This window comes from Amblyomma maculatum, chromosome 5 (genome assembly GCF_055883805.1).
Source record: "Amblyomma maculatum isolate TAMU_Amacu chromosome 5, ASM5588380v1, whole genome shotgun sequence".
Taxonomy (NCBI): domain Eukaryota; kingdom Metazoa; phylum Arthropoda; class Arachnida; order Ixodida; family Ixodidae; genus Amblyomma; species Amblyomma maculatum.
In genome coordinates, this window is record NC_139348.1 from 32,650,136 (window position 1) to 32,666,520 (window position 16,385).

A 16,385-nucleotide genomic window follows, 5' to 3' on the forward strand; every position below is an offset into this window, starting at 1 on the left:
CTACCGTATCTAAAGATAATTTATAATACATTTCTTGAAAAGTCTTGCCTTCTAGTTGAAAGGAAAGCTGGGAGCGTGTCTATCTACAAATAGGGCCCCCGAAGTGATGTCGCGAATTATCGACCAGTGTATTTGACTTCTGCCGCCTGTAATATTTTGTAGCATACTTTGTAAACTACTGTAAAGCACATATTTATTTTTATTTGAAAAGATAATTTTATAATTGTGTTAACATTGTTCGTTTACTCCAGCTCAATATGGTTTTAGTAAAAGGCCTTTCTTGTATTACACAATTAGCAGAATTTACGCATGACTTAGCCAAAACTTTAGATCATCGTCTCTCTATAGACTGTGCCTTTGTAGATTTCCAGAAAGCGTTCCACACTGTTCCGCATGTTTTACTAACTGAAAAACTAGCACCTTGGAACGTTGATGCACACGTCAATTCTTGGACATGCTGGCATCTTGCGTTTCGTGAGTACTTTGTCGTTATTAATGGGTTTCAATCACCAGTAGCAAATGTCTCGTCTGGTGTACTTCAGGGATCGGTAGTCTACTATTATTTTTACTCTACATTAATGACATAAGCGATGTCATCCAACCTGAAATGCGAATATTCACTAATTATTGTGCACTCTACAACAAAAAAAGGTGCGAGTGACGTGCATGCTCTCCAATACGACGCAAACAGAATCAGTGAGTGGTGGGTGAAACGGCATATGATACTTAATTTAATTAAGCCTGTTTGTATGACATTTACCAGAAAGAAAAATCCTCATCGTGAGCAGTTATAATATAAATTGCATAAGGTTAAATCAAGTTTCTGAACATGAATTATTAGGTATTTACTTAACATCTCAATTAAAGTGGCAGAGGTGGTTGAATACGTTGAATCCAGAGCTTCGAAATCTTTGGGCGTTCTGCGTAAAAATACCAAGTCTTTTCCGCTACCTACTACAGAATTATTGTACAAGACCAATGCTAATTCAACCCTTGGATATGAACGCACAATTTGGGATCCCTTAATGGTGCCAGACGAAGCCAAATTAGAAAGGGTTCAAAATTTAGCTATTCTGTTTGTGTCAGGGATTTATGGAAAAGGTTTCTCTGTCAATACTTTGAAAGAAAGACTGCAGCAGGAGCATTTGAAAATTCGTCGGCGTAAGTTGCGACTGAAGGTTCTTCAAGCGATTTATTATTGTTCTCGCGGCATTGAAAAATCGAAATATATACTGGCACGTCATTATATATCTGACCGCGAAGACCGCAGTTTCAAGTACAAGAGATTGCCGCAAAAACTTATGTATTTCAATTGCCTTTTTTTCCCACACCAATACGCGATTGGTACAAATTGCCTTCAGATACTGATTCTATTTTGTCCAACGATGTTTTCTTTTCTGCGTTTTAATAACTATTTCAGTTTTGTGATGCTGTGAAATTTTTATCTGTTTTGTTTTGTCTTTGTTTTAATACGAATGTGACTTGTTTCCGTAGATGACACTGCTTATGTTATGTTTGTTTTTATGTATACCCTCCCCCATTGTAATGTCGCATGGCGCTGTGAGTAAATAAATAATAAAAATTCTCTACGGTTTAACGGAACCGTGTAATATAGGAAGAAATACATAGCTCGTGCGTTCTATCTTCACAGACCTCCTTCCGGACAGCCCCCTACTGCACAAGACTCTACTCGGCGTGCGGTCACTCTTCACCCAGCTTCCGTCCGACGAGATGATGGACAGGATGACGCCCATCATCAATCACCGCAGGGAACATCCGGACGTGAGTTGCAACTTTACCACCAGGGCCCGTATTCAGAATTTGCATCATTTTGGACGTGAAGCTTTCTTTCCTCAGTTCGACTTCCTGTTCCGGCATTTCCACCAATCAGATAAGGGCTGGTTAATGAGAGCCTGCGCAAGCGTAACTGACTTCTCTGGAAATCTTAGAGACATAAAAGTACTGATACCATGAACTGCTCGTTCGCTGGCTTGCAATGACTGTGCATTAGACAGGCCCTCAGCACATACCCTCTATTCTTGGCTTTGTAAACACCGGGCTGCCCCGTAGTGTATGCGCAAACCTTGACAATATTTCGTCGGTGAGTATGTTGTGGTGTGTTTGATTTTGACAGTGTGTTAATGAGCGCTTTCCTTCCTCAACCCTACTCATAGAAAGAATCTTTGCCATAACTGAATTTTTTGTGAGGTGCCAAACTTGGTATTGAGGCTAGAGGCTTTAAACTGTAACATTACGAAACGCCCAACGCCTCTATGAAGATAAGAAACACGACGATAATTACAATCCGTGGAGTAAAAATTATCCCCTTTGGATTATCCAGCCATGTCTGGGTCTTTCCATGCGTGCGCAGCTGCTGCCTCACGTATTTGGAAGGTAATGCTAGCGACAAAAATAAATTTTACAGCCCCGATTACTTTTGTACACAAATAAGCCACTAAATGTCATTGCGCGAATTGAATTTTTCCCTTATGAATCAGGCTCTTTAGAATACAGAATAAAAGAAATAAATGTTTTTTTTTTTCACAGCCTCACTCTTTATTTTTATTGAATTTCGATAGCATTTTCACGCTATATTGCTCCACATAATTGCATTGGCTAAGATAATCTTGGCACGCTCTTTCAAACAGCCCACGAAGGAAGACGTGTTACAGCTGCTGCTAAACTCTGAACAGGAGGAGCTCAGCAGTAATGGAAAAGCCGAAGGTAAGTCTTAAAATTTGATGCGCACGCGCTTCTTTCTTACCAGAGATATTTTTCTTCCAAAATCATGTTGTGTCCCTCCTGCGACCACTTTTGTGTTGTTATAATATTACGAAAGATAGATAGCTAACCATATCAAAAATACTTCTAGCTGAGAAGTTGAGTACCACAAGTAAAAAAAAGTTTAAGTATAACCTGTGCCTGTCACGTTTCTTTACAGCCATGGGTCTCTCAACTGTGTCACACGGGCCCCTATCAGCCCTCAGGTCCCTTCCTAGAAGTCCGCTGTGTACCCTTCCAATAGCATTCTTGAGAGACTTGGTTTAGCCTGCTCATAGCGTCAGGGTTCTCATGAGTAACTCTCGTTGATGAGTCTGTTTTTGCGCTTCGGTTCGTCAATTTTCATTCCGTTCATTCACATAAATCCAGCATGAAGCCGTAACCTGACCGCCACAATTTTCTGATCTCAGATACCTGCTTACGTGGGTCTAGGTTGGTACGTCAGTGGATGCCCTTTTAACTAAATAGCCGTAAAAACCTATCCGATAACGCTAACGAGGTAGCATAACAACAAGATGCAAGAGATTATGTTCGCCAACGCTGATTACATGACGAGCGAAATCTTTAATCGCTTCCCTGTCCTTTCCCTGCGCTATTTTTGTTGGACGGGTGTTACCAACAAGCCCCTTCCTTACCATATAGATTTAACTTGGAAACAGCGACAAAATCAGCCCTCAACCGTGGTTGCAATGAACCGACTTTTCATCGTCGACGATGGTGCACACTTAATTAAGTATAGCCATGAAATGTAATAAATGCGAAATAATGGTAGCGGCTTGAAGATTTTACAGGGTCCTTGTGTTTTTAGATTGTGTTTCTATTGTCAAGGTCCTCGTCACCTTCACGAATCAGCACTCCGCCGGATCGAGATTTTTTCATGCTTTTTTATTAGTTATTGATTATTATTTACAGCTCTGTCACATCTATTCTGTTCATGGGATCACTGGCTTACCTACTCTGGCACTCGTGACTCGAATATTTCGCCTAGAGTCAGCTTTCCACCATGCCTCATATCTATCAATTCCCTTTGTCTTGTGGACACTATAATCATGTTTCAGATATATCTATTTATTGTTCTGCATGCCTTATTACCACATTTCTGAGATTAACAATAATTGCCTGAGACACAAAGGTCAATGCCATCTCCTCATTGGTTGAAGTCGAACGTTTGCTCTGCAGAGCGGCCCGTAACTCATATCTATACTGTCTCTATTACCGATAACAATTGCTTATCTGTACCCTACGTACCCTACTCCTCCATCCCCTTTTCAAGCATTCGCTAATTCGAGGATTCAAAATCCTACGGTGAGTGTACTAGGGAAAACGATGCCCATACAATATGAAAACTGCTTTATTTTGGCTCTTGAAATAGGTGCGTGGCCGGCCTTAAGAGATCCAGGTACAGTTACCAGGCTCTACTGCGCCAAAGGTCACGTGACTGTAATTGCTCTGTGAACAATAACTCATTGCTCGAGGACCACAGTGCGCAGAAGCTTTGCACCGTTTGCTCATACCAATGCTGCCTCAATGCCGCTTCATCTCATTGTTTATTTGTAGCTCGAAATGCACCCTCGAAAAGTGCGGAGCCGCACGCTACTCCTTTCATTTTCTTTCAAATCTTTGCAGTTCGCCATGAGGCTTTGCGTTGATTGTTTGGTTTACGGAGTTTGACACCACAGGGCAACGCAGGCTAAGAAAAACCTGTAATGTAGGGCTAGGAAATGTTTACCACCTCTGTTTTTAAAACGTCCTCTAGCATCGAACAGCACTTAGGCGCGTTGTTTTTCGAATCCACCGAAAAGAGGCCTCCCTGGCCGGACTCTTTCCAGCATTCAAAAGTTTTCCACCACCTTCACCGTGAACGGGATTCAATCTCTTGGTCTTGGGTGCAGCAGTCGTTTGCCTTAAACACTGCGCTACTGCGGCGGGGCACAGGGGCTTTATTCCTACGTTTCCTTGCAAGTTCTATAAACAGGAAGGCCTGGAGCGGCGGGCATCATTCTATTTGGTGGGCACCGAGCATATATGCCGCCATCGCTGCCTCTGAATCACATAGTTCTTGGTTGTATACAGATCAGCCTAATAAAGTGCTTCTTTTAAAATCGTTTGGTGTCTTCTGTTTATTTTGACAGAAGTTCCTGTGGACCTTTTGCAAAGGTAGGGAAGTTAGCTTTTCTGCACAGCGAGAACCTCTTTACAATAGTGGCGAAACGTGCTTCGGCCAGAAATTAAATGCAGCGCTGGAGACGTCTGTTGTGACACATTCCCTACTCGCGTCTGTCTTGTTGCTGTCGCGGATGAGCGATTCAGAGCTGTTGTGCCAAGTCAAGGCCTTGCAGGTGTCATTCAACCCCTTCTCCTTCAGCTTGGCAATCGAGGAATGCTGCTTACCAGCTTTTCCGCTACATAATGCTCAAATAGAAATATTCTTATTTGTACCCAGGTTCTGCCACAGGGACGGGCCGCGCCTGCATTGTAAAGGTGTTTTTTCTATGCAGGAAAGCTACCTTACAGAACTCCACAAAAGGCTTGTTATATGTCAGCAGGTATATTGTTATATGAGGTCGTGGCAGAACAATGGTAATTTCTATTGTAAATGTCAAAATTCTTAATTCTTTTGTATATATTTGCACAAGATTTTCTTCAGGCTGCCACACGTAGGACAGAAAACCTTCTAGAAAATCTAGACGTATCATGGACTGGCAACACAAGACCCTGATACATTTACTCTATATGCCCTGTCATCTAAATAAGATAAGATAAGATAAGATAAGCTTTATTTTCCATCAATGATGGAGGGAGACGAGGCTAAAAGCTGCGGCCGCAGCTTGACTGGTCCTCGCCCCCTCTACATGAGAGCGACATATGGCACTTGACAGCCAAGCATACAATACCAATGAAACATACCGGTTACACAAAAGATATTGGTGTGGACAGTGCACAAGGTCTACAGCAATGTGCAGTGGCAAACAAAAATTCTAGGCCCGTAGGGGAGTTTAAGAGATAAAAAAATTAGGTAATCATGAAAAAGGAGATAATGTATGCAACTCTCTTGCATTTGAAATCAGTTCAGTCACATGCACACACGGCATCCAAAAAAAAGTATACAAATGCATCAAAAATGTTATCACCACAAGATGACACCACAAGAAAGTCATGTCATTTTCAAAAGGTATACAATACTAATACAGAAATAAAATGTTCCTAAACTGCTTAACATTCAGCTGTAAAATGTCGGTATTATTAGACAAATAGGAATTTACAAGCGATGGGATACACTATTTTAATTTTTGCGCACCGTAATTCGTTCTACTGAAATCAACTTTCCAGATTTCGGGTTTCCGCGTGAAATGTCCAGACGAAACTTTGGGAGTGAAGTTTCTTAAATAGGTTGGGATATTACTATTCTGCTTCCTTTCTTTGAATAATGAGAGACATAGATTGTAATTTTACATGTCTTTCACATGCAAAAGTCCCAGCTTTTGAAACAATTGTTGCACATCAGTGTCTTACAAAAAGTGTGTAATAATTCTGACCATCTTCCTCTGAAGCCTCTACTGAGTTTCTGCATGTGCATAATATCAAGAAATTTGTTTTGTCTTCCAAGATTTTATTATCGCCTTCTCGCCGCATTGGTCCGTTAACCACAAGGTTGCTTTATATCTCGCACCCACTGCACTGCACAGATTTGTGAAGCGGTTCGCAGTGCGACAACAATGTAACTTCGTTAGTTTCTTTTTTTTTTTTTTCAGCCGTTAACATGTATGCGCTTAAAAAGCTTTCATATGTGCATGGGACATGATAATGTTTTTTATTCACCAGGTCGGCAGCTATCTTCCACCGTGATGTCACACCCGCTCACTCTAAGAACAGCATCGAACACTTGCATCTTCGTAATTGCTAGGTAAGAGGATTCCCTTTGTTTACGAGCACTCTTTAGCACTTTAACGCCGGATAAAGTTTCCCTTGTTGGGTTATGTTTTTGGAGTGGCCTTGCGCTTCAAAAAACGAAGGACGCAGATAGACGCAGACGGATACATCGCTCGCACCTAAACGTTTTATACGCCCCCTTGTGTCTTAGATGAGGCTATTGGACACATACTTTATGACCGCCCTTGGTTTGATTGAAAGCGTGCCTTCCTGGCTGCTTTAATCCGCCACTTGGGCTCTCCTCCTCTTAGGCAAAAAAGATTCTAGGACCTTGGACAAAGCCTTCATCAAAAATGAAAGCGGTGAAGTTACAGCCCTGAAGCTCTTTAAGAACATGGGGTTGAGTTCCAGAGTGTAAACTTTAAGTGTCCGCCCTCTGTCTCCTTATCATAGTGGATTGTGGTAGCCTAATGGGCTACCCTACACTAGCATACCTCCCTGGCTTTCCCTTCTTCTGTGTCTCGCTTGCTCTATTCTGTCTCCTTTTTTTTTGCATTTTGACGCGCTATAAGTCTGTCATCTAGACAGACTCAAGTTCTAAGCCGCAAACTAGACGCCCATGTTACCAGACCTTTCTGGCGTGTCTAAGTCTGCTACATTGCCAAAACGAAGTCAAGATGTAGCCTAAAGTATGTCTTTGACTAGCCACTTCATTCACTGCCACTTTTTCTTGGTCGACGAAGAATCACAGCGGTCTTCAAGAATGCAGGTTATAATAAATTCAAATGCTTGTCTTCAAAGCTACTCAATATAAGAAAGTAAATCAAGAAAACATATTAGAGCAAAAGGGGGTATTTATATGCAGCTTTCTCACTATAAACACTACAAGATACGAAATGCCAGTAGGGCTTTACAACTTAACCGCACGGTACCGTACATATGATAAGTTTTAGATGCTTACAAAATTCCTTTTTTTCCTGTGCCACGTGTTTTATGTTACATGTAATTCATGACGTAATCAGCCCAGGTTCAGACCGTAATCGTACTTGCATGCAAGCGTGTCCATTTAACTATGAACGACTGAATATCTATCAACACTTTGCCATTATTTCAAAACCAGTCTTTTTCCGGCAGCCATTAAATTTTTCACAGTTTGGAAAACATCAATCTTTGTTGGCTCTGTTTACTAGAAACAAGCAATGATATACCAGAAGATGAATGCAGTCAGGACGTATAAGACGATAAAATTTCGAAGAACTGACTCGGAAAATCATCAAATACTTACAGAAATCCTCAAGATGGAGTATATTTGTTATAAGGGAGTAATTAATCATTGACGTCCATCGAAGCACAGCTATACGGCTAAAAGGGAAACTTATACAGCTTTCTCAGAAACTTCGTAATTAAAAAAAAATTCGTCCTGGCCCGCGGATCAAACCCGGGAAAACCGCCTTTCCGGCACAGTCGCTCTACCAACTGAGCTAACTAATACGGTCTCCATATCAGATGGTAGGGTGAGAGCGAACTGATCAATAACTCGAATTGGGAAGACTGTTGATCGAATATTGAGGGTAATCCCCAAGGTGAAGTAGATTTCTTACAAGGGACTAATTACTCATTGACTTCCACCAAGCGGAGCCATATGGCTACAAAGAAAAGCTATGCAGCTTTATAGAAAATTTCGTTCTTGTCTGGGGATAGAACCGAGTACCGCCGCCTTTCCGGGACAATCCCTTTACCTGGTATCGCTCCACACTTCGTAACTCGGAATACAAGCACAAGCAGCAAGGAAGTGTTATTTTTGCATATCAGCATTATGTGTGCTGTATCTGCTGTAATATTTTGCTTCGCAGTAGCTACTGTTCATACACTGTCGAGTATATCCCGCATTATTGCAATTGGTGATACTTCTTAATGTGGGCTTTTCTATATCAGCATTGTACTTTTCGCCTCTCAATTTACAGCATTGACGCAGTCGCTTCGCCACTCGCCTTCACTTCCTATTTACTTTCTGAGCATCCTGACATCCAGGAGAAAGTTCGAACTGAAGTCCAGGCTATACTCAAAAAAGAGGTGAGCATTTCGCAATAGCTGACCTTTTTTCTCTTATGGTAAAGCTTGATTAGGGTAACTGATTGGGGGACTTGCTTAATCAAGATAAGGCTTGTAAGGAGACATCCCACGCTATGGTGGTGTCTGCTTCGTGTTATCTGCGTTTTCGAGCTCTACATTCTTCGTCACATAACTCAGCGACCACACTTGACACTACCCCGGTCTTTTCTGATCTAACGCAGGGCTCTGTACTAGTCCCAATTCTGTTCCTAATGTTCATGAATGACATCGCAAACCAGGCAAAAGCACAACTTGACCTGTTTCGCTGACGAATGTGTTCTGCACAGAGAAATAAAAAACTGAACAGATCGAACAAGAGTAAGTGATGATATAGAAAAGATAGCTTGTTGACGCGAGAAGGGGCAAATGCAACTTAACTTTGACAAAACACATCCAGTCCCTGTAACGAAAGAGAAACCTAATCTTATTTTTCTTATGGCTATGTCACCTCTTCACTCAATACTGTGAAGAACATAAATAATTGAGCGTCTTTATTTCACCTGACATGGAGTGGGCTGCTCACGTAGATCATGAAGCAAATAAAGCGAAAGATGACATTCCTGAATTGAACCCTGCGGTATTCAGCGAAGGAAGCGAAGCTTCTGGCGTATACAACTATCACGCACCCGATCTTATGATACGCAAACTTTGCCTGGTATAAAGAGAGTTGCAGTATAAATAAATAACCAAATAAGTAAATAGATATAGCGCTTTAAATACGTTTCCAGCATTTCCCGCTAGCTTGCTATGCACAGGGATGAAAAACTATAGAATGTTTTGCTGCCTTCTTGAAATTTAATTCTGGACCTATGCTGTTAGCGTTTTTTTATTTTTTTCACAATTTTCCTTTTCACCTGTGCCAGCACTCCTTCGGAACCTCATTGCGATAGACAAATGTAACCCAAAAAACACACAGGAAGAAGACAGTACAACCACTTCCCTCGGTATTTCAACTATAACGAGAGCTATTACTTCGTTAGCTGAACAATATATGCGATATATATGCGAGATATTCAGGACTAGAAAAAGAATTAAGAAAATAACTATACCTACACCACATTGCCTAAGATGGCATCGGTGGTCTGCAATTAGATGGAGCGCCAAGGCACGGGATTTTTTCCCGCATTCAGCAACCTCTTCGTTACTTCAAAAATGCGAATATTGTATACCACGTACCTCTCTGTTGCTAATCTATATTTTGCTTTCATGTACATTCTAATTTCTAATTATGTAGGTTGTACAAAAAGTCACTTCATCTCAAGCACAAGGTGAATCGAGTAAAGCACCGGCCAAGAGTGTGGGCATATATATAAGGTGGGAGATGCACTGGGAACACGCAGAAACGCATTTTGTGGAAGCAAGGCCGCATGATATCAGATTTACCATCCGTGACAAGTGGCGAACTAAGAAAACACCTCTACCGCTTGTCGTAAGGCTGTGCGAGAAATTTGGCTGAGGAGGAGAACCGACACCCGCATGCGAGTCTTTGTGTGTGTGTGGGAGGGGGGGGGGCGGAGGACTCTTGCTTAATTGGTCAACAATATGCTATACCCTTCCCTCATCATCATCATCATCAGCCTGACTATACCCACTGTAGGGTGAAGGCCTCTCCCATATTTCTCCACTTCACCCGGTTCTGTGCTAGCTGCATCCACTTGACCCCTGCGAACTTCTTAACCTTATCCTCCCTCCTAACTTTCTGCCGCCCCCTGCTACGCTTTCATTCCCTTGGAATCCAGTTTGTTACCCTAAGTGACCATCGGTTATCCTCTCTTCGCACTACATGTCCTGCCCATGCCCATTTCTTCTTCTTAATTTCCACTAGAATGTCGGTAACCTGAGTTATTTCTCTGACCCACTCTGCACGCTTCCTATCTCTTAATGTTACCCCTACCATTTTTGGTTCCATAGCCATTAGTCTCCACGTTTCAGCCCCATAGGTAAGTACAGGTAAGTTGCAACTGTTATATATTTTCCTCTTTAGCGATACAGGTAAGCTGCTAGTCATAATCTGTGGGTGCTAGCCAAATGCGCTCCATCCCAATCTTATTCTTCTTGTTACTTCCTTTTCATGGTCCGGATCTGCGGTTAGTACCTGTCCTAAGTAGACATATTCGCCTGCTACTTCCAGTACTTCGCTACCTAATGTAAACTGCTGTTCCTTTCCGAGGCTGTTGAACATTACCTTAGTCTTCTGCATATTGATTTTCAAGCCTACTTTAATACTTTACCTGTCTAGGTCACCAATCATTATTTGTAGTTCATCCCCCGAGTTGCTTAGCACGGCAATGTCATCAGCAAGCTGTGAAAAGTACTGGGGATATTGTGTCTCCTTGCCTAACACCTTTCTTTGTGGGAATTTTGTTACTTTCTTTATGCAGAACTATGGTTGCTGTGCAGCCGCTATATATATCTTCCAGCACTTTCACTCACGGCTCGTCTACCCCCTGATTTCGCAATGCCTGCATCACCGCCGAGGTTTCAACTGAGTCAAATGCTTTTTCGTAATCAATGAATGCTATGTATAAGGGCTGGTGTTATTCCGAGCTTTTTTCTACCACCTGATTGATGGTATGGATATGATCGATAATAGAGTACCGTTTCCGAAAACCTGCTTGATCCTTTGCTTGATTGCGGTCTAAGGTTGTCCTGATTCTATTAGCGATTACCTTAGTAAATATCTTATACGTAACAGACAGTAAGCTGATTGGTCTCTAACTTTTAAGGTCCCTAGAGTCCCCTTTCTTATGAATGAGGATAATGTTTGCATTTTTCCGTGGTTCCGGTACCGTTGATGACCCCGGGCACTCCGTATACAGGGTGGCCAGCTTTTCTATCACGATATCACCCCCGTCCTTCAGCAAATCTGTAGTTATCTGATCCTCTCCAGCTGATTTCCCCCTTTTCATAGTTTCTAGTGCTTTCTTGACCTCGTCCTTCGTCACTGGTGGAACGTCTGACTGTTTTTCCCTACCGCCAATTTCCTTACGGTCCTGACTACTTTGGCTACTGTAGAGATCTGTATATAATTCCTCGGCTACTTTGACAATCTTGTCCATATTCGTGATGACGTTGCCCTCCTTGTCCCTTATCGCATACATCTGGTTTTTGCCTATGCCCAATTTACCGCTTTAATTCTTCCCCCGTTCTTTACAGCATGCTCAATTTTCTCCATGTTATACTTCTTTATATCGGCCACCTTGCGCTTATTGATTAGCTTTGATATCTCGGCCAATTCAATCTGGTCTGTTGGATTGGAAGCTTTCATACTCTGGCGTTTCTTAATCAAATCTTTCGTCTCCTTAGACAGCTTACCGGTATCCTTTCGAACTATCTTACCGCCTACTTCTACTGCCCATTCAGTAATGACATCTCTGAAATTGTTGTTCACTGCTTCTAGGGTAATGTCGCCATCCTCGTTTAGAGCTGAACATCTATTCTGTAGCGAGATCCTGAACTCTTCTGCCCTCCCCCTCACCGCTAATTCGTTGATGGGTTTCTTTCTGACTAATGTGTTGTGTTCCTTCTTCAGATTTAGGCTAATTCGGGACCTCACTATCCTGTGGTCACTGCATCGCACTTTTCCGATTACCTCTACACCTTGCATATTGGCGGGGGTTGAACACATTATGAAGTCAATTTCATTTTCAGTCTCTCCGTTAGGACGTTTCTACGTCCATTTCCGGTTCTTCCGTTTGCAGAAGAAGGTATTCATGATTCTTCAGTTATTGCGCTCTGCAAGCTCAACTAGTAACTCTCCTCTGCTATTCCTAGAATCAATGCCATGGTCACTTATACTGCCTGGTCTCCTGCCTGCTTTTTCTCTACCTTGCATTGAAGTCGCCCTTTAGTACAGTATACTGTGTCTTTACTTTTCGCATTGACGATTCTACATCTTCGTAGAAGCTTTCAACTGCCTGGTCATCATAACTATATGTAGGTGCATAGGCCTGTACAACCTTCAGTTTATATCGCTTATTAAGCCTAATAACGATGCCTGCCACCCTCTCGTTAATACTATAGAATTCATGTATATTACCCGCTATATACTTATTGACAAGGAAACCTACTCCTAGTTGTCGCCTCTCTGGTAAACCTCGATAACCCGTCCTTCAGTACAGTATATGCCTCTTTCGGCCTCCTAGCCTCACTAAGTCTTACGATATCCAATTTCATACCTTCTAGTTCCTCTAACAGCACTGGTAAACTAGCTTCACTAGCTAGGGTTCTAGCATTAAACGTTGCCAGGGTCAGTTTCCAATGGCGGCCTGTCCAGCGGACACAGGTATTCTTAGCACCCCCTGCTGCGTCACAGGTCTGAACGCCGCCGTGGTCAGTTGTTCCGCAGCCGCTGGTGACTGAGGGCCGGGGTTTTATGGTGCTTATCATAGGAGGTTGCGGCCAATTACTGCAACTCCTGTTCTGGTGAAGGAGTGCGTTGCTGGAGGGTGTTCACCGGCATTAGGTCGCGCCCCAAACCTGTTTATGCAGTTCCATCGACACGCGGATTTTTTTCTTTTATATCCGGTGGAGAATTGTGCGGCACCGGGATTTGAACCCCGGTCCTCTTGCATGCGAGGCGGATGTTCTACCGCTACGCCACCGCTGCGCCACCCTTCCCTTCATTCTACTGCAAACCTAAAAATGTATTTATGTCAGTAAGCACATGGCGCTTCACTAACTTCTGATCCTTATGGCGTGTTGCGGCTTCATATCGCAGAGGAGCGCCATAATGTTACACACATTGAAAAGTTCAATGTAAAAAGCCTCTTGAGGTTACGTGTAAAGTCAGATTTATTTCTATACATGCTAAAAAGAGCGCGGACGTCAGTTGTTGTTTTTTTTTTCTACTGCAAGTAATTGTGTTTTGTGCAGGGGGAATTCACTTATGAAAACATCATGGAGCTCACCTACTTGGGACAAGTGCTCTCCGAGTCCCTCAGGCTGTATCCATCGCTCCCAGGGTAATTTGATTCTCTTATTGATATCAACAATATAAGCAATTTCTGTGCTTCCTTATTTTTAAGTTACATTAGTTAGAAAAACATAATCTGTCCCTTGTAGAACTTTCGATCAGTGGTCCTGATGCCATGAAACTAGAGAACTCTTTCAAACACCCCCAACAATCTAACCTTGGTTCGCACAATGTATGCTAAAATCCTGGAATTAAATTTGATCTCTATTTTTCATGATGATTGCGCACTAATTATCTCATTATTATTATATGACGCTAATCTTTATCGGTGTCTACTTAAGAGAAACTAAAAGCTGCATAAGTAACATTTTTCCTATTTTATAGGCAATTTTTGCGTCCTTGTAGCTATATCGATATTGAAAATCGAAAGGAATAGATATTTGATAGTTAATTTGGGGTACAAGCGTCCCCCGGCCCGGCGCCCGGCGCCCGGCTCTTTCAGGGGTGTGCGTTTGGAAGAAGCTCTGCTAACCCTGCTGTGCTCCTTCGAGGGCTTAATTTCGAACAACAATGGCCTGCAAAGGCCGTGCTGAAAAATAGGGCCACACATAATGGGCTTTTGCCTCGCGAGGCGGACTTATTGTTGTCCGATGGCGGAACGAATCACTGCCACATAGGCGCAACTATTTTGGTTGTGCAGCCTCAAAAGAATCGAAAGCGATTAAAAATAGCCGCGAATTCAACACTGCGGCACTGTTTCTATATCCATGCTAGGATTCCTCCCTTCATTACATCCTTTGAAGCACGAATCGAGGTACCCAAAGAGGGCGACACAGTTCCCGCGCCGTCCTGTTTTTCTAACCATTTTTTTTTTTGCATTCATTTCAACTAATAACTTGATTCTCTTGTTTTAGAAATTCATAGGTTGGAATATGCTCACTGCTTTTTCGATCCGTGCGTATACCCTTTCTTTTTCTCATCGGACACCTTCGAAATAATGTTTACTTATTTGCAGCAGGAGCACAGCAATTTCTACGAGGGGCTCACATATATATGCAGTATAGAAATATACTATATCTAGCAAAGCGACGAAGTGAACTATATATATATATATATATATATATATATATATATATATACATATAATTGAAAGGGAATTGAGGGGTAATTATTACAGTGTTTAAAGGAGCTGACATTCTACGAGTCTAAGGAAAACGTTGGGGATTTCTTTTTCTTTTTTGTGTTTGGTTGTTGGTATTTGACAAGAATTACTATTATGGTGACTATCGGGGTAGAGAATATTAAATGAAAAGCGGAAGGAAAAACAACACTACCGGCGCGTTGTTTTTCCTTCCGTTTTTCATTTAATATTTTTTGCCCCCTCTCCCTGCGTGGCGGCGACCACGCATGATCTTCGGTTGCTGCACAGGACAGGGTAAATTGGAGGAATATGGGAGATGCCTTGGCCCTGCAGTGGGTATAATCAGGCTGCTGCTGATGATGATGACAATCTTCATCCCAGCTTTGCAGTTTTGGTCAGAAAGTATGAGGAGATTGCTAATCAAGTGTAAAACATGAAACTAGAGTAGCATCATATATAGCAACCATGTTCCTACAGACTACTAAGCAATAGCTTTGCACATGATTTCACAACTTCAAGTCATTGCTATCACAAGTAATTTCACCATATTCGTGGCATAAAATAGGGCCCCCAGGCTTTGAAGGCCTAATCTGCTGTAAAGCAAAGCAATAATGAGGCGGCCTGCAGTGTGTGATTTTATCCTTTTATTTTCGCGAACTTCTATGAGGAAGACTATTGCTGAACACTGACCTGGAGCCTAAGTACCCTACCAAATCATGCTGGTCTAGCATACGGTAAAGGAATTAGCTTTCAAGCCTAGCCTAATTTGAGCATATCCATCGCCTGACCGCCACGTCAGCCGGCGAGAAGGGAAAAGGGTCCGGGGCGCGAATCCCTTCCTTCTGACACGTGAAAGCTGTATGCGCCGCCCAAATTCTGCCGCGGCTGCCTCTATCTACGCGGTTGAGTCGCTCTCTACAATGACTGCCGCAATCTGCACCCATGCGGCTTTTTTTTATTCAGTACTCAAACTCGCTTCGTACCCACGCCTTGCCATTTCCCCCGTCTCAGCACCCGACAGGGGGGAGAGACGGTCACAATACATTACACTATTGGGGACTGCATTACAGTGGGTGTAATATTTCAATTTCTGCTTATATCTTTCGAGCTACTCATTATGTGTCTTTCCTGAGTTCTGCACACTGCGATAAAGCTATGTGTCGCATGAAAAATAGAAAAGTAACCAAACAGCAGTCGGTGCGGCTTTCTGTGTAAGTGTGCGCCTGGGGCCTGAGGGAGAGTCGCCAATCTCCCTTCTAACCGTGGCATGTAGTAAAAAATACACACTCCCTCTATACTTGTAGAAGAGAGAAGGAAGAGCACTATATTTATTAGTGAGACACTCTGATGGCGAGATGGTTCATATTAAGCGAACGAGTAAAACGGAGCGTAAAAAAGGACTGAAAAAAACACGCAGTGCTGCGCCTTGTTTGTCGCTGTGTGTTTTTTAGCCCCGTTTTTCGAGCAGTTTTACTCGTTCGCTTAAATAGTAGTGCCACGAAACATTAGCGGCCAGGAGTCCGAAGGAACATTCAGTTCAGTTCAGTCGTTCAGTCGTGTCCGACT

General features: G+C 42.5%; 1 protein-coding gene across 1 annotated transcript in view; it reads left to right on the forward strand.

Annotated features, from left to right (window-relative positions):
- Window positions 1-16,385, forward strand: part of LOC146187975 (cytochrome P450 3A9-like) — a 40,612-nt gene that overhangs the window by 11,202 nt on the left and 13,025 nt on the right. The window contains exons 4-8 of the mRNA XM_084603066.1: window positions 1,652-1,782; window positions 2,649-2,724; window positions 6,604-6,685; window positions 8,616-8,724; window positions 13,639-13,727. Of these exons, the coding sequence (XP_084459192.1) occupies window positions 1,652-1,782; window positions 2,649-2,724; window positions 6,604-6,685; window positions 8,616-8,724; window positions 13,639-13,727 (487 nt within the window). The remainder of the gene's footprint in view (window positions 1-1,651; window positions 1,783-2,648; window positions 2,725-6,603; window positions 6,686-8,615; window positions 8,725-13,638; window positions 13,728-16,385) is intronic.